The sequence below is a fragment of the Tupaia chinensis genome, unplaced genomic scaffold (assembly GCF_000334495.1).
Source record: "Tupaia chinensis unplaced genomic scaffold, TupChi_1.0 Scaffold000146_1, whole genome shotgun sequence".
Lineage (NCBI taxonomy): Eukaryota > Metazoa > Chordata > Mammalia > Scandentia > Tupaiidae > Tupaia > Tupaia belangeri.
Window position 1 is genome coordinate 8,724,209 of NW_006159616.1, and position 18,205 is coordinate 8,742,413.

Here is an 18,205-nt window from a genome sequence, read left to right on the forward strand (position 1 = left end):
AGAAAGTGAGAAATCACCCTCCAGGGGGGATGGTCACGCCGCAATCCCTTCTCCTCCATTCTCCTCTCGGGATCTTGGGCACGCATGCACACGCGCCCGGCATGAGTTTTAAGCCACCGGGTCCGGGACACGAACCGCGGTCGACTACGTGGGAGTCCAGCGACATAGCCATTACGCTAACTGCTGGTTCCCAGCCTCTTCCTCTTTTTGACTTCAGGCTAACCACCATCTCCTGGGGGCTTCAGTTTCTCTTTGGTCACTGTGGTAGACAACCTCGCAGCTCCACCAGCCTCGGCAAGCCCAAGCTACTTCAGTCTGGAATCTTTCTAGGGGCTTTGTCCAGGCAGGTGTTGAAATCCTGCATCTACAGTTCACTGGCTGTGTGACCTTGAGCAAAGTCACTCTGTTTCTCTAAAGGTTGGTTTCCTTCCTTCCTTCTATTCTCCCTCCCTCCCTCCCTCCTTTCCTTCCATCTTTCCCTCTCTTTTCTTCCTTTCTTTCATGAGAGAGACAGGTAGGTACCTTGACAGGGTCTCACCACGCCGCGATCTCCCCTCCCTGCAGTCTTCCAGCCAGTCAAGATCATGAGTGTGCCTGGCATTCTCAGACCAACCTGGGATCCAAACCTAGGCCTTCCCAATGGCTGCAGCGTCTCACAGCAGCGCCCACCACCTGAGCCTACCACGCTGGGCCTCATGCTTGGTGTCTATGTCCACAAATGGGGATCATAACAGAGACAAACTTGCCAACCAGTAGGGGTTATTTAGAAAGTGCCTTGAGTTCAGTGGCATCGACAAAGAATTATGATGGTAATGTTTATGATTACCACTTTGGACATGGCCAAGTGGCCGGAGGTCAGGAGTCAGCCTGGCAGGAGCTGAGGACTGGTCTGAGAGAGGGCCACTCTCCAGTGGATTCAGAGAAATGGACCTTCTAACACCGTGTAAGCTGGCACGTGGAAGTTCTGCTTTGTCTGGGGCAAATACTGCTGAGGACCCTGTGGAGGGTGCCCCTCTCTATCTCTCTCTGTCTCTCATCTCTCTGTCTCAGGCACATGCATGCACTATATCACGAATAAAGAAAAAAAAAAGAAGGGAAGATGTTTGGGCATAATGCAGTAAGGGCCATACTCTACTCCTCTGTCCACACCACAAAGGTAGCCACTTTCTGTTCAAGGATGTTCAAGGGTGAGGTGGGGGTGTAGGGCTGACACTGGCTCACTGAATTGAGCTCTCCAACTCCAGCTGCGTTCTCAAACCCATGGCTGCTGTGGGCATCCGGGAACAGGGAGGCAGGTGCTCTGCAGTGGTTAAGAAACTAGGCCTTCATGAATGACTCTGCCTCTCTCTACCAGAAATGAAAGTCCTTGGGTCCCCTAGGGAAGCGGGTCTTGCTGCAGAAGCCTCTCAAATCTGGACTCCTGCAGCCAGCACTATCACTCTCTTGCAGTTCAGCTTCCCTGACTCCTGGGACATGAGTGGTCCGGTGAACTTGGGGGAGCTCCAGGTCTCTTCTCTTATTTTCACCAGAGAAGGGCTGGTGGCAGTCTGGACAAGGCATGCATTTTGACCAGGGATGCACATGACACATGGTGGCAGGGATGGAAGTTGACCCTGGGCCTCTGGACTCAAGCTCTAAGCCACTCTTCCCACTCTGGGATTTAGGGAAGGTCAGGGGTTGCCACTGGGCTTGCATCAACCCCGGACAGCACTCATGTAGGTGCAGCACCTGACCTGTGTGCACTATTGAGGGAGGTTTATGACAGAAATTCTCTTGCGGGTTCTTCCTGAGGATTAGCGAGAAGTGTGGGAGCTTCAAAAAGTTCATGGAAATGGAATTAGTTCAAGAATTTATTTGGTGCAAAAAATTTTGAAATCCCTTGCAGTTTTTTTTTTTTTTAAATAATGCATATCTCCATGAACTCTTTAAAGACCTCTTCATACATAAAAAGTGCTGGCAAGTGCCTTATAATTGAATCATTATGGAGAATAATTGCTATAATTATGTCTTGCTGTGACCAGCACAGTTTGAGGACACAGAGCTGGATTGAGTCTGCTCAGCCATTCTGTGTGAGATGGGCCTCAGCTTCCTCAGCTATACGATGGAGCCCAGGTTAGTAGTTCTGGTCCTAACAAGCCATCCCTTGAACAGGAAGTGGCTACCTTTGTGGTGTGGACTGAGGAGTAGGGTACGGCCCTTACTGCACTATGCCCAATCTTCCCTTCTTCTTCTTTTTTTTCCTTTATTCTGTCTATCAGGTAGGCCGCATACACCTGCATGCATGTGCATGAGACATAGAGATGAGAGACAGAGATAGATAGAGAGGAGCACCCTCCATAGGGTTGGTCATGCCATGGTCTCCTTCTTCCTGTCCTCCAGCCTGCTGGATCTTGAGTAATCATGCACAGCCTGGTGTATTTCAGGTTGACAGGGCTGGGGATTAGAACCACAATTGCCAGTGGGAACCAGCCTCTCTTGAGTAATATATTATGCCACACTAAGGCACTGGCCCTAAACTTTATTTTTTTCTTTTGTAAAGACAGTGATTGGGACAGCCAGGTGGCACAGAGGTTAAGATGGCTGGAACCCATATGGCCAACTGCATGATTTGAGTCATGAACCCAGCGGCTTGAGAAACATGTTGGGCACATGTGCATGTGTGCCTGAGAGGAGAATGGAGAAGGGATTCAGGGTGGCCATCCCCCTTTGGGGTGATTTCTCATGTTCTCTCTCTTTGTCTTTCTCTGGTGAGTACGTTCCCTATAGCAAAACTTAGGGGAAAAAAATAGGAGAGAGAGAGAGACAGTATCTTATTAGGCTGCCCAGGCTGGCCTTAAACGCACAATCCTCTTGCCTCAGGCTCCCAAGGAGCTGGGATTACAGGCCTGTATCTCCATGCCTGGCTTTCCCTTCCCATTTTTTCAATGGTGGATGAAATCCCCACTTCAGGTTTAGGGAATAAGCCAAGCACAAGACTAAGGTCTTTGGAAGCTTGAATTGCCTTGTTATTATTATTATAATGATTATTTCTAGTCACCTCGACCTTGAGGCAATGGGAATATGAAAGGGTAAGTTTTGATGAGGGAATGTTCTGGAGAATGGGACACCTCGGTGGAATCTCCTGCACCCCAGGCACAGAAAAGTTGTCGTGGTACAGAAAGAACGGTCAATGGGTGGGAATCAGCCCTTGCCAGCTGGGCCAGCTCCAGGATTGAGTCTCAGCCAATTCAACAAGGATTTATCAGGCCTGAGATGCATAAGACGCTGTGGTGGAGACGAAAGAGTTGGGAAAAAAGGAGTCCTAAGCCACTTACCGATGTGTAGCACACTGTCAGTACATTCACCACATTAGCTCACCGAACCCGCTCTGAAACCCAAGGAAGGAGGAGTAATGATCTCCCTTTAGACTGAGGAAACTGAGGCTTGGAGAGGGCAAACTTCTTGCCTAAAATCACGCAGATGGTGGTGAAACCCTCAGAGACTCTGTTAGGCTCCCTAAAGTAGGTCCACAACTCCTGGCACTGAATCAACCCAGCCCCCAATCTCTGGGCTCCTGTTTTAGTGGTTTTACAGGGGTGGGGGTAGGGCAGGGCAGAACCTTCTAAAAACATCACCTTCAGGTTGGTACCTGAACTTCCTCTTCTGCCCATGCTAGGTGGCCTGCTGAGTGACCCAAGAATATTTTCCAAGCCCAGGACACAAGTTTGGGGATCCTAATAGCCAAGGAGGTGGGACAGGCGATAAGCTCCTCTTGCTCTGTGTGTTTGAGGGTCAAGTCCACCTGAGTCTGTACTGGGATTGCTTTTCTGCATTGAGATGCTAATGAGAAAGCTGGAGCAAACTGACAGAGAGAGGATGCTCAGGTAACCTGTTCAGGGGAACAGAGATACTGCACAGAGATACTTCAGTCTTCATGTGACAGCAGGAGACAGGGGCAGCCAGTTACTGCAGGGCATCTGTATATCAGGTAGGCTCCATACACCTTGCCTCACTGAGTCTATGTAACAAAGCCATGAGGCTGGTGTGAATCATATTCCTATAGCACAGATGAAAAAACTGAGGCTCAGAGAGGCAAAGTCATTTACTCATATTCAACACAGCTAAAAAGCAGTGAGCCAGGACTCGAACTGTGAAAGTTTTTCAGGATAAAAATGGAATCATGTGCATCAACTCTGAGTAAACCAAGCCAGGAAGGCCATGCAAAAGTGTTTTCTCACATCAGCACACCTAACAAGAACTGTGGCCAAAGAACTCTGCCAGAACCATGACTTTGCACAAAGACCACTGTGACCTGACAAGGACTACTGCAAGGACATCTGCCTAGAGACTGTCCAACCTGGGACTGACACCACTCTTGGTATTGATCCTGGTAGCTGAGGACAATTGTCCACAATCCACTGGTATAATCCTTTCTCTCTCTCTCTCCTCTCCCCCTGGTGGTTTCTGCCTTTAAAACCTGCTCGAGGATTGTAAGACCTTGGTGAGCATGTCTGGGGCGACCTGAAATATGCTTATCTGGGATACAATGCTGTGTAGTTCTCAAATGTACGCCTTCTTAATTTGCATATTTTTCCTCACTTTATCCTTTTCAGGTTCAGAGGCCACATTCCAGCCTGTAGAGGAAGAATAGAAGGGGGCAAGTGGGTCTGGGGGTAGGTTTGTAGTAATAATCACTAGAATTTACATTACTGGTTGCCTTTTGACATGTCATTCCTTTGCTTTATGCATTATTCCCCCTCCTATTCCCTCAACCTTTTGGTTGGCAGCTATTGATTATGTTCTCCATTTTGAAGATGAGGAAAGTATGGGTCAGAGAAGTTAAGTAACTTGTCCAAGGTCATACAACCAGGAATGGGTGTTGCTGGGATTTGAACTCAGATGGCCAGGATTCAGAGTACCACAAGGAATTCAGGTGGGGCATAAATCTTTGTTTAGATGTCTACCAAACCAGTTCTTGATAGGATGGGAAGCCAAAGCCTTTTGTGAATAAGCAGAGCCCCTCAGAGATCCATTATAAATGGAGAAACACAGACTAGCAGGTGGTGTACTGAACTCCCACATGGCTAACCATGATTCAAGTCATGGACCTGGTGGCTTGAAAACTGTGTATGATGTGTGTGTGTGTGTGTGTGTGTGTGTGTGTGTGTGTGTGCGTGCCCAAAATCCTGTGAGGACAATGGAAGAGAAAGAATTATGGCATGGCCACCCCCCATGAAGGGTGATTTCTCACTTTCGGTATCTCTCTGGCAAGTGCACATGCCCTGTGACCAAAGCAAAACAAAACAAAACAAAACAAATCAAAAAACAAATGAAAGAAAGAAAGAAAGAAAGAAAGAAAGAAAGAAAGAAAGAAAGAAAGAAAGAAAGAAAGAAAGAGAGAGAGAAAGGAAGAAAGGACGGAAGGAAGAAGCAGGGAATCTGGAAGTAAAGAATGCTTGAGGCCGGTTGTCCCAGTCATTTGCCTTAGAAGGCTTCTCTCCCCCACCCCCCCGTAGCTTCTTGGGGGAGAAGTGTCTGTATACAGCAATCCTGGTCTAGATCCAGAGGAGAGACCCCAGTTCCAAAAAGAGCTTCTGCCTGGGTGTGCAGAGACCTGGGTTCCAGTCCTGCCTCCACTTGCTGTGTGATCCTGCACCAGTTGACAACCCTCTCTGGGCCTTCATTTCCTTATATGTAAAAGGAGATCTAAGAGGTAAGCTGGGAACACTGAGACAGTAAGGGCTTGCCTGAGGGGTAAGGAATCCAGAAAATGCTGTCTGAGCACCCACCATGGAGTGGTGGGGTATGGAGCACCCAGGACACATGAAGAGGCTTGGAGGCATCGCTGAGCGAGGAGCAAGAGGCCAGCGGGTAGGACTGAGAAGTTCTGGAAGCCGACAGCCCTGATGAACACCAAACAGGCCTGACCCTAACACGGACCCAGAAGCAGGCTCTGAAGGTCCAGAGGCCAGGCTGTCCCCTCAGACTTAGCTCAGCAGCCGTTTCCCAGCCAGGCAGATGGGGAGATGGATCAGTCAGGAGGATGGTACCCGTTTCCCAGGGCACCCTGGGGCACTCTAAGAAAGGGCTGTTCTCATCTATACTGGGCCGTGTCTGAACCACCACGGATGTGTCCTGGGGCAAAGGCCAAAGATCTGGGTTAGGTCCATCAGACCTTCCCAAGGGTCTTGTCACATGCCTGGGGCTACTGCCGACCCACAAGCCAAGTGTAGACGTGTCAGGAAGGCAGCATCGTGGACGGTGGTGACGGCAGGGAGCTGGCCTGTGGTCTGAGACGGCACTGCCTCCGTCCTGGCTAGCTGACCTCACATTTTTTTGTGCATAAAAATGAGGAGCCAGGGCCAGCAGGCGGTGGCAGAGGCTAAGGCACTGGACCCCATGTAGCTGACTCTGAGGTCAGAGACTAGAAACTCACGCCGGGCACATGTGCGTGCGTGCCCAAAATTCCAACAGGAGAATGGAGAAGGGATTGTGGTGTGGCCCTTCCCACTGGGGGGAGATTTCTCACTTTCCCATTCTCTCTGGCGAGCTCATGCACCTGACAGAAAGACTAGAACAAAACTAAACTAAACTAAGGCTCCCGGGCCAAGTGCATCCTACCCGTGGAGGCTCAGTGCTTCAATCTACTCCAGGGAGCCTCTGACCTACCAAATGTAGACTCACTCTATTTGTCTCCCCTTGGAGCCTCCCGGAGTGCACGCACTAGTCCCAGGCAGGTCTGAGCACACCTGTCACCCTGGGTGGCTGAGGCTTTAATCCAATCCACTAATACCTGTTAACAGTCAGCGAGAGCCACGCATCCAGGGCTGGAATGTTTAGTCCTGTTATAAATCGTGTGGCTCCAGGGGAGGTCAGGGAAGACCGACAATTCTGAAAAGAAAAGCCTTTTCCTGTGCTGGCTGATCCATGGCTCATGGACTTTGGTCTCTGTAAAAACCACCTTAAAATGCTACCGATGTAAATCCCTGGGCTCTGCCAGCAGGCGCTGGGGTGGCAGGTCTGCGGAGGGGCCTGGGATCTGCATTCTGCAAGATCCCTGCTGATTCTGCTGCAGGATCTGTGGACCGCACTTTAAGAATAGCTGGGGCAGGGGGAGTGCCAGCGGATGTAGCAGTTACAGTGCTGGACTCCCACATGGCTGACTGTGGTTCACGTTTGGACCCATGTGGCTTAAAACTCATGCCAAGCGTGTGTACGTGCATGCCCAAGATCCCAGGAGGAGAATGGAGAAGGAATTGCAGTGTGGCCATTCTCCGGGGGCGGGGGAGGGGGTGATTTCTCACTTTCCCTCTCACCATCTCTCTCTCTCTGTCTCTCTTCCCAGAGAGTGCATGTGCCCTAAGGTAAAAATTCCTACCAAAAAAAAAAAAAAAAGAATAGCTTGGTGTGGTGGTTAAGGCTCTGGACTCCCACAAGATCAACCATGGTTTGAGTCCTGGATCTGGCAACTTGAAATTCATGCTGGGTACAGTGTGTGTGTCCAAAATCCCAGGAGGAAAATGGAAGAGAAGAGATTACAGTGTGGCCACCCCTGGGGGGAGTGATTTTCTCACTTTCTCTATCATTGTCTCTCTTTCTCCAATAAGCCCACATGCCCTATAGCAAAAACAAACAAACAGAAAACCCAAAAACCAACTTGAGTTGGGGCCGGCAGGTGGCATGGTGGTTAAGGCACTGGACTGTGACATGGTTCTGGCCTGGTGGCTTGAGAATCATGTGGAGATGCGTGTGCGCACCCAAAGTCACTAGAGGAGAAGGAAAGAAAAGGAATTGCAGCATAGTCATCCCCGTGTGTGTGTGTGTGTGGGGGTGATTTATCACTTCCCCACTCTGTCTCTGTCTCTCCACTCTCCAGCAAATGCATGTGCCCTATGTCAAAAATCTAAAAATCTAAAAAAAAAAAAAGGAACAGTTTGAGTATCAGCCTGCCGGGGAGTTGGGGAGTGGGGAAGAGCTATAGTCCTCATATTAAGGGGAATATAGAGATACCACATTAAGAGAATACAGTCAGTCCAGCACTCCGGACCTTGCCCAGACACACAACATTCTCCAAGCCTCAGTTTCTTCGCCTGTAACACAGGAAGTGGCCCAGCTCCTCCCCAAGATCCCTCATGTTTTAGAGTTTCAGAACACAGGCTGGAACCAGGGAACTCCAAGTTCAAATCTGGGTGCTATCAACCAAATTGACAAGCCCTTAGGTAGACTGACTACGAAATAGTGAAGGCTCAAATTACTAAAATCGGGAATTAAAAAAAGGGGTATTACTACTTACTTTAAGAACGATTATCATGAAATGGTTGTAGGATTAATTGTATGCCTACAATTGAGCTAGTATGGATGAAAAAAAAAAACCAAATTCCTAATAAGATATAACTTATTGACAATGATTAGAGTTGAAATAGTACATCGGAATAGACTTCTTAACAGGTAAAGGTGTTGATTTAGTAAAACACCTTCCCACAGAGAAAGTCTAGGAGCAAGATGGCTGCCCTGGTGAATTCAATGGAATGTTTCAAGACTGAACACCAACCCTTGACAACTCTCCGAAAAAACAGAAGAGGAGAGAACACGCCCCAGTTCATTCTATGAGGGCAGTCTTACCCTGGTAGCAAAGCCAGACAAAGGTATTACAAGAACGCCATAGGTCAACATTTCTTATAAATAAGTATAATTGCAAAATTCCACAATCAAGTACCAGCATACCGAATTCAGAAACGTGTAAGAAGGAGTAATACACCATGACCAAGCAGGATTTATTCCAGGAATGCAAGGTTGGTGCACGGCTCAATCAATGTGATACACCCTATTAAGAAAATAAAGGCAAATCTGCCCTTGCCACTTATAAGCTGTGTGACCTTGGGCAAGTCACTAGGCCCCTGGAACAAGCTTCCTCATCTGTCAAGGAGGGACAGTGATTCGGATCTGTTGGCGTTGTCCGGGGGATGAAATTAGGTAGTGCACACAGTGAGTGCTCAGTAAGCTGTCATCTAACCCCAGATGCGTCATTCTTTTCAAACATTTCATTTTAATTAGTTCTTCCTCCAGAGAGAGAGAGAGAAGGAAAGAGAGAGAGGCACCCCAAACAGGTCTTCACACCACAACCCACCCCCAGCCTCAGCCAGCCAAGACCACGGCACACATGTGCACCAGCCTGTGCAGGAGGCCTTGAGATGTGAACCTGGGTCCTTCTCAAGTGGTCTCAGCATCGTAGTGTTGCCCTCCCACCGTGCCACCTTGGCTGACCTAAGTGCATCATTTCAAGGGAGGAGCCTCTGGGAGGGAGTGTAGTCGGTCTGTCTGTGTGGTCACTCTCTGGTCACTTTCCAGCTGTGGAGGCCGGGGCCGGCGGGCTGACATGGTCTGCTAGCCTGGCCCACGAGCATGAGACGGCCATTTCAACCTGTGAGGCTGATGCGAATCCCCCCAGCTGGACTCACCCTCACAGGGCCTGTCCCATACTGCTTGCTGTCCCTTCTCTAAACACACAGATTTGGAGGGAGGGGGGGTAACAAACCTTTATTCCAGACCTGACTGCCCCCTTCCACCTCTTTCTAGTCTACAACCTTCAGGCCACAGCACGTCACTTCCCTGAGCCTGTTTCCTGACCGTGAAAGGACACGACCGTGTGCAAGGTGGGAGTGGGATGCAGGAGGTGACACACGGGCGGGAGCCTGCTGCCAGAGCCGGGCCACCCGCAGCCGCGCACGCACTCACTTGGCCGGGTGGAAGACAGCGCTCATCTCCTCCGCCAGGTGTCTCCGGAGGATGTGCTTCCCACTGGGGATGCCCAGGGCGGTGGCCATGGCCTCGGCGTTGAACGTGGGCTCCAGCACCAGCACGGCGCCGTGGACGCCACTGTTGGTCAGGTTGTCTGCGTACTCCTGAGGGCGAGGCCGAGGCAGGTTAGCCTGGGCGGGGGACACCGCCAAAGGAGGGGACCTGCCCAGATTGAGGTCTTGCCCCCAGACTGAGGTACCAGTTAAGGGGGATGCGTCCCACCCTCACAGCCGTGGGGACAGGGGCTCCATGTCACCGACAGGCTGTCCAGAAACGTCTGTGGGATGAAAAGATACACCTGGGCCCCACACCATGCTGGCTTAGGCACAGGGCGCTGGCTAAGGAGGAAACCATCAGGACAGGGCTCCCTTCACAGGTAAGTGGTTCCCTCTGTGTGAGTGACAGGAGTCGGGTTACTCTTCCCCAGAGTGGGCAATGGTGCCTCAGCTCACACCAACTCTGGTCATGGATTTACATACAGATTTGCATGATACTTGCATATGACTGGAGTCACCCCACACATACACACACACACACACACACACCCGACATTACCCCTCACCTTCAGATCAATATCTCGCACCCATTTGAGTACCCGCTGGTTGGTCCAGACCACAGGGTCGATATTCTGTGTCTCACAGCGGGCCCGGCGCTCCTGGAGGGCCTGAGGGGGCATGGGGAGGCACACAGAGGTCACACATGGAGTGAGGGCCCGTGGCGCGGGTGGGGACCTTGCTGAGCCCATGTGGGGAGCAGTCCTGGCTAGGCCGTCCACAGCTGCTTGAGTCATGTCATTCCATGGCTCAGCCTTGTATTCCGGGAAATGGGCGGAAGGTGCCTCCTGGGATGGGGGCAGCCGGGAGTGTAGGGTGGGGTGAGACGCTGTACCATATTCCCCATCTCCGCTGTCCTGCCCCCAGCTCAATGGGTACTTATTGGGGTCCTTGTGTGGGGTCAAGGGGTCTACCCAGGCTGTGGGGCAGTGAGAGTCCCTGCTATAAAACATCCCTTATGGTACTGTCACCCACTGACTCCCCGACAAAGCGATCCTGGGCCTGAGGCAGATACCAGAAGTTTCCCACAGACCCGCTAGCGTGGCCTGGCCAGCTCCCCCAGCCCACTACCTGCCTGGCCCAGGGTCCTGCCAGGAGGAGAGTGAGGGGGACAGCCCCTCTTCTGCCCCTGCTTGCCTCTCAACTGCTCCTCTCTGAACTGTCTGTGCTCTGATGTGTCTCTAAGAGAAGTTACCCCTCTGGACTGCCCTTCAGCCAGGGCCCAGGAGCTTGGGCTCCCTCCCTTGGGGGGACACATGGGGAGATGGTCTCGGTAGGGCCTGGGGGAGTGGAAGCTGTTTCCCTGTGCTCTCTGGCCTGGCAGAGCTCAGAATCAAGGGACGCTTGGAGTCCAGGCTCTTCAACACACCCCGTGGGCCCCGGTTACCTTCCCAGTACCCCTTCTTTGTGGCCACAGAGCTGTCTTCTGGGCCTTCGCCTTTGCCCTCTGCTGGGTTACTTTTCCCTCATATCTTCTTCTGCTCTCTGGAACTCCTCCTTTGGGCCTCAGTTTGCTGTCACTATCTCCAGGGATTCCTCTTTGATTTCTTTCAAAGTTTCTCTGGGTTTTCATAAAGCCCTGGCCTCCCTCCCAGGGATGACTCCCCGCAATACTGCCATCACTGGCTTCTTCACGCTTCTTCCTGACAAGTGGTGAGCTCTGAGGACACACGTACCCTATTCCCCTGAATATGGCCCATGTCTGATAAGTGGCTGTAGGAAGGGAGAGGGGGAGAGGGGATGGACGGATGCATGCATGGATGGACAAATGGATGGGGGGATGGATGCATGTGTGCATGCATGGATGGATGGATGGACGGATACATGTATGGATGGACAAATGAATGGAGGGAGGGACGGATGCAGGTGTGCATGCATGGATGGACAGATGGATGCATGCATGTATGGATGGATAGCCAGATGGCTGGCTGGAGGGAGGGCTGGCTGGCTGGGTGGGTGTACAGAAAGGGTGTGCTGGAGGGGAAAGGAGGGCTGTGGAGCCCCTCCGTGCCCACCTCCTGGCCCTTACCTCCCTGCTGAAGTTCACTTGGTAGAGCAGCTCCACTCCCAGCAGGATGCTGACCTGGTGGAATTTCTTGGACACATTCAGGTGCTTTTCCAGGTCCCGCTTCATTAGGGAGTTCAGCATCCGCCCGTCCACCAGATGGTTCTGGAAGGCCTGGGAGTACTGGGACAGGCCGATGTCGTTGAGCCAGGCCTTGGCCACCCAGTGATGGTCCAAGTCAGCAGCTTTGGACAGGCTGGTGAGGAGAGACAGCAGGATAGAGGGATGGGTGGAGGGACAGGCAGAGAGGGGAGCAGTGGTGGGCAGAGATGGACAGAGGGAAACAGTGGGGTAGGGGAGGACTGAGGAAGCCATAGGGACAGCCAGGGACAGTAGTGGCATAGGGAGACAGAGAGGAGGAAAGAGAGCAGAAATGAGAGAAAAGGATGGAGGGGCCAGAAGACACGAGGAGGGAGAGAGAGGGGGAGACGGAGAGAGGCAGGGACAGAGGGCACAGGAGGAGGAGAGGAAAAGGGCCACTGCAGAGGGCAGCAGGGGCATGCGCAGCAGGAAGCAGCACCTTTAGAGACCTCTCCTGGCTCCTCCCCTCCTCTGCCACCCTTGCTTCCATGGGGCTTCCACAGAATTCCCAAGACTGGCAGCCCTGGTGTCCCCCTGGCCCCCATTGCCCTGTGGTCTGTTTCCTTGTTTGGAGACTATTGTGAGAAATGCTCGTGACCCCATCAAGGAACATCCACTCACGAATGCCAGGCTTATCCTAATCCTCGGGACTGTGGTGTGAGGTGTTCACTCTGCAAATTAGGGACGCTGTTCGTGCCCAAAGCCACAGTGGCAGGGCCAAGTTCTCTCTCTTACCACCTCACCTCTCTCACCTCTGTGTCCCAGACAGAACTGACCCCAGGGCCACGCACATAGGGTACAATGAATGCTGTTGGGTCAAAAGTGCCGACATGCAAGGTGAGGGTGGTCCCCTCGGCTGTCATGCCTCTGCTCGCCACACGGTGGCAGCCTCGCAGAAGGATTGAGGACAGCCGCAGCCTGCCTGCAGAAGGACACTGGAAAATGGCCAGTGCCGCCCGGTGGAAGGGCAGCATTGTCTAAGTGGGAGCCTCACCAGATCCTGGAGGGATCATTGAGTGAAAAGGAAAGTGGTGGGCTTACGAAGTGACACCAAAGTCCTTCTGGGTAGTAGCCACCCTCTGCTGACGGTCTTAGTCCTTGAGGGCTCCTCGCTGACCTTCCCTTCATTCCAGCAACACTTCCTGAGCATCTCCCGAGCTAGCACATGCGTTCACCTTCCCTGCTTTCTCCAACCCCACGCTCTGGCACTGGCTGTTTGCTTTCCAGGTCCCAGGCCGCTTCTGTAAGTGAGGACTCAGCTCCTCTGTCTGCTCCCGGCTTCTACCTAGCACCCCTCTGGACGCGTTCCAGCTGTCACAGCATCTCGCATTTAACAAGTCCTGCCCCTCTCCCTGCTGTCCCTCCCCCACCTTCCAGCTCCTGAGCTGGAAGCCCCATTCTCCCTTGCCCTGCCTCCCTGCCTGCCCACCCCACCAGTCTGTCCATAGCTCTGGTCGATGCCTCGGCCGCTTCTCTCCCTCCCGGGCTCCTGCACCTCAGCCATCTCAGGCATGGACTTCTGCCAGCTCCCTCCGACTGCTCCCTTTAAATCCATACTTCCCATGGCTGCCACAGACCTTACGTGCATCAGATCAGGCCACTCCTTGCTGAAATCGCTCTCTGGCTTTCCTTTGCAGGAAACAAATCCAAAGTCCTTAGAGTGACCTGCAAGGTCCCACCTGCCCTGGCCTTTGCTGACACCCTTCTCCCCAAGGGGTGCCCTGAGCTCTGTTCCCACTGCTCTCCTTCTGGCCCTGCCCTGGTCACTCCTGTCTTCTCAGGGCCCATCTCATCTGGCTCTGACAATTGTGACCCAACTTGATTCACCCCCAGCCTGTTCTCTGTCTCCGTTTTCTTCAAAGCAAGAATCATGCAGAGAGTTTTAAAAATGAGCTGACTTGACCACTTGTTTATTTTCTCTCCCCCCATAGTAGCATATGAGAGTATAGGCTGTGTCAGGCCAGGTCGCGTTCAGTGGTCAACGGTCAGCGTAATGCCAGATCCCCAGGAGACACTTACTGAATCCTGCTCTGAAGAATGGCTGAGGGCAGGGTGGGCTCCAGGCCTCGTTCTCCTTTCCTCTGCGCTCAGCCTCCCAGAGCCACCTGGGTCTCCCTGAGGGCCAGGGCCTCCTACCCCTGTCTATCAACCTGTGCTCTACCCCACCCACCCCCCTCGAATGGTTAATGCCCACAGACCCTGCTCAAGTGTCTGATCTCCTGGAAGCCTCCCAGGATTTCGTGCTGGGTCAGAGGCCCTCCACACCCAAAGTCCTGGAGCCCCGACCCCTGTACTTGCCAACTATGCTTAGCTGCTGCTCATCTGGAAGTCTCTGTAGCCAGATCGTGCAGACCTCACGATCTGGAGGGCAGGACTGGGTGTGGCTTATCTGGCTCTGTTAACACTTAACATTATGGTGTGTTTATAGCTAAATGCACGTGTGACCGAGCAGGGCCGGGGTGAGTACGGCGTTTGCTCCAGTCCACCCAGAAGCTGCCCAGATGGAGTTCTTGAACTGGAACCTTCTGGCCCAATAAGACAAGCTCCTGGGCAGAACCCCTCCTAGCCCCTCTAGGGTTGGCCCCAGCCTTGTCACAGTCCTTTCTAAGGCTCAACCCCTGGGCAGGAGCTGGAACTCATAGCCCCCTGAATCATTGTCATTGTCATTGATTATGTCATTGACAGACACTAGAAGAAGCTCCTCTCCTCTCAGATCAACAGCACAGCCAGATTTGGGGAGGTGGGCTAGGGAGGGGACGCCTTGCTTAACCTACTCGGGAGAGGCCCGTTTAGAGCGATATCCATCCGCATGCTGACAATTAATATGCTGCTGCCCTTCAAAACGGTTCTCTTTTCATTAACGTTGTCCCCGTGGGGCCTCGGCTCAGCAGCACTTTCCCAGCCGCTGGTTGGAGCGATTGTAAGAGCTCACGTTGAACAAAACACATGGCTTTCAGAATAATTCAGACATTCTATAACATTCGTCGCTGCCCCCTCCCCCTAACTGGGAGTAGGTTAGACCCTGAAGTCTAAGAACAGGCACAGAATTTAGGTATCCTCTGGGTCACACAGAAAATGGCAAGGTGTTCTACACAGTTCCTTCTGCTGGACCTCTGTGAACCTGCACCTCTGGGTCCCACCTGCTTCGTCTGTGAGATGGGGATAACCACGCTTGCCTCATGGAGTTGGAAGGACTAAAAGACGTAGGTGACGTGAAACCCTCAGCTCAGGGTCTGGGACACTCTGAGTGTTATAAATAATAGGAGTGGGGGACCAGCAGATGACATAGTGGTTACGTCGCTGGACTTCCACTTAGTTGACCGTGGTTCGAGTCCTGGACCCAGTGGCTTAAATTCACGCTAGTTGCGTGTACATGCGTGCCCAAGATCCCGAGAGGAGAATGGAGGAGAAGGGATTGCAGCGTGGCCATCCCCCCCGGGGGGTGATTTCTCACTTTCTATCTCTCTCTGTCTTTACAGTGAGTGCATGCGCCCTATAGCAAAAACCTCTCTTAAACAAGAAATAATAGTAGTTGGAGTTGCTGCTGTTGTATTAAAGTTTATTTATTTATTTATTTATAGGCCCCTCCCACAGGGTCTTTGCTCTGTGATCCACCCCCCCAAGTCCGGCCAGCCAGGATCACAGATGTGTAAGTATGTGCCCGGTGTGTCCAGGGAGGCCTTGGGACACGAACCTGGGGCCTCAGCATTGCAGAGTGTTGCATTTCTGCTCTGCCATCAAGGCTGGCCTGTTGTTTCGAACACAAAGGTGACATGTGAGAGTGGAAAGGCAACTGACTTAGAAGTCAGACACTGAAGGGACTTCCACACACACTTTTCTCTCTGCACCTCACTTTCCCCATCTTTAAAACGAGAGTAAGAACGTGTCTACTCTGTACTGATGTCACGATGGCTAGATACAGTTGTGTCCGTAAGTGACAGGGATGGGTTGGCAGGTTTTGCTGTATTTTACAGATAAGGAGGAGAGGGCCCAGAGAGGGCTGAGTCAGAGAACAAGACACTCAGACAAGGCCTCTGCCTTCTCAGACCCCCAGAAGCTGTCCTGCTCAAAGCCCGTGGAACTCCTCAGCCCTTTCTGGCTGCTCATGTGAGTTCACTCCACTCCAGTCACTATAGACTCTGGGCCCCTGCGGGTTCTCAGGGTCAGCCACCCTGTCCAGTATGTCCCTGCCCAAATCTATAAATGGAAATACTAACCTCCCTTGTGATGGTGTTTGGAGATGGGCCTTTGGGAGGACAGTAGGGTGAGATGAGGCCATCTGTGTGAGCCCCCCGGGGGATGCTTCTTATAAGAGAGCCGACAGCAAACGTGTGCTCTCCTCTCTGCTGTGTGAGGGCACGGCAAGAAGGCAGCCCTCTGCAAGCCAGGAGAGCCCTCAGCAGACCCTGACGACGCCGGCATCTTCGGCTTGCAGCCTCCAGACCGGTCGGACACATTACTGCTGTCTAACCCGAGTCTGAGATATTTGGTCATGGCAGCCCAAGCAGACCAAGAGCCACATTTGGGGCGAGCTTGGGAAGTAGCACCCCCTCCCTGCACGCGTGAAGCGAGCACTGGCAGGCCCTCCCTGTCCGGTGAGTGCACTCGCAGGGTGTGGGTGAGCGGCAGGGTTTCCGGCTTGGCGAAGGAGGCTGGTGAGGGCTTTGGGGGCGTTGGTGGGTGAAACCAGCCAGGAGGTGGGTGATGAGCCAAAGTGCTTGTGAGGCCCAGCAGGGCGTGGCTTGCCACTCCTGCCCTGTCACTCCACTCAGTCCCTCAGCCCAGCCTGTCTCTGCAGGGCCAGCATCCTGCCTCGTTGACAAGGTCTGGCACCTTCTTGGTTGCCTGCTTTGAGTTGCTCCCCAAGTTTCTTTTGCATTTATTTATTTATTTTTTCCTTGCTCGCTTTATTCACGATAAAGTGTGTATGCGAGTTTCCGGTCTCTTCTCTGAACTTCCTGCCACCTTAGAATTACCCCAAGGGGCCTCTCCCAGCACACATGGATTTTCCTGCTTCCAACCCAGCTTCACTCTCCACCCTAGCCCCCCCCCCCCTTTTTTAATCCACAAAGCTGCTTCTGCAAATAACAGCACACACCACCAGGTTTGATTAATTAACTGCACGAAGATGATGGGGAAACCAGTGAAGGAGATAATTATGCAAAACAGAAAGTGTCAGGTTTACAAAGCTGGTTCCTCCTCCCTCGGCACTGGAAGCACTGTGTGGAGTGGGGGCTCCTTCCCTGCCTGGCGACGAGAGCACCCCAACATGTTCTGCTCACCCAAGGGGGAGAGAGGCAGGCAGAGGCAGGGCCAGGTGGCCTCACAGGGGACAGTCAGCAAAGGAGGCCCTCGGCTGCTCCTGGCCATGCTCCCTAGGTGAGAGAAGCCTGCTCCCTCCTGGCCCCAGCCTCATGGGGAGATCCCGGGAAGCCCGCTGTGCCCATTCCGTCCTCTCTGCCGGCTCCTCCCAGCCTGCTACCATCCTCCCTCACCCGGAATGGTAAGAGGCTGAGATGAAATAGGCCATGCAGAATTTTTGGCCCAGTTTGCAAACTGGCTTCAGGGGGCCACGGAGGTTCTTGGGGTCATGCGACTCTCCCCTGACTTGTCACTGGAGGGGGGTACCACAGGACACTTCGGGCCCCATGAAGACATGAGTCTGTCTTTTTACAGGAGGGGCCTGGGCTCCCAGGCCAGTATGCCCCTGGACCATTCCAGTCACACCCCAACGTCCCCCACCCCTGGCCCAGCACACAGCATCGATCACCCCACCTATGTGGCCTGGAGGCCTGGGAGACTGCCCTCCCACCACCCTGGGGTCCAGCCCAGGCAGTGTCCCGGAGCACAGGCTCACCTCCTGCCTGCCTCTGCATCCCGATAGTCCTCAATGGCCAGGCGGAGCTTGCGCCGGTGCAGGGAGCTGCCCACGCCCAGGCCTAGCTCCAGGTCCTCATCGCTCAGGCTCAGCAGCACCTGCGCAGGGGGTCAGGGTGGGGACTGAGCATAGAGGCTGCTTCTGGTGGAAAGAAGCACTGGTCTCCTGATCTAAGGCCTTCTGGGCCCTGCTGCCAGCAGACTGCCCTTGCCCCGGGGGCCTGTTGAGCTGTCTCCTTTTCCTGTTTCCTGCTCACCTTTCAGGCAGTCAGGCAGAGCCCCTGCACTTCTGCAAGCCATGGGGCCTGAGCCTCAGGAGGTGAGGTGGAATCATCGTCCAGGCCAGAAGAGC

At 53.0% G+C, this 18,205-nt stretch overlaps 1 protein-coding gene across 1 annotated transcript in view; it reads right to left on the reverse strand.

The window, feature by feature from the left end:
* Positions 1 to 18,205, reverse strand: part of KAZN (kazrin, periplakin interacting protein) — a 535,612-nt gene that overhangs the window by 4,691 nt on the left and 512,716 nt on the right. The window contains exons 10-13 of the mRNA XM_027770620.1: positions 17,834 to 17,952; positions 11,860 to 12,091; positions 10,340 to 10,441; positions 9,715 to 9,881 (exon numbers count right to left, since the gene is read on the reverse strand). Of these exons, the coding sequence (XP_027626421.1) occupies positions 9,715 to 9,881; positions 10,340 to 10,441; positions 11,860 to 12,091; positions 17,834 to 17,952 (620 nt within the window). The remainder of the gene's footprint in view (positions 1 to 9,714; positions 9,882 to 10,339; positions 10,442 to 11,859; positions 12,092 to 17,833; positions 17,953 to 18,205) is intronic.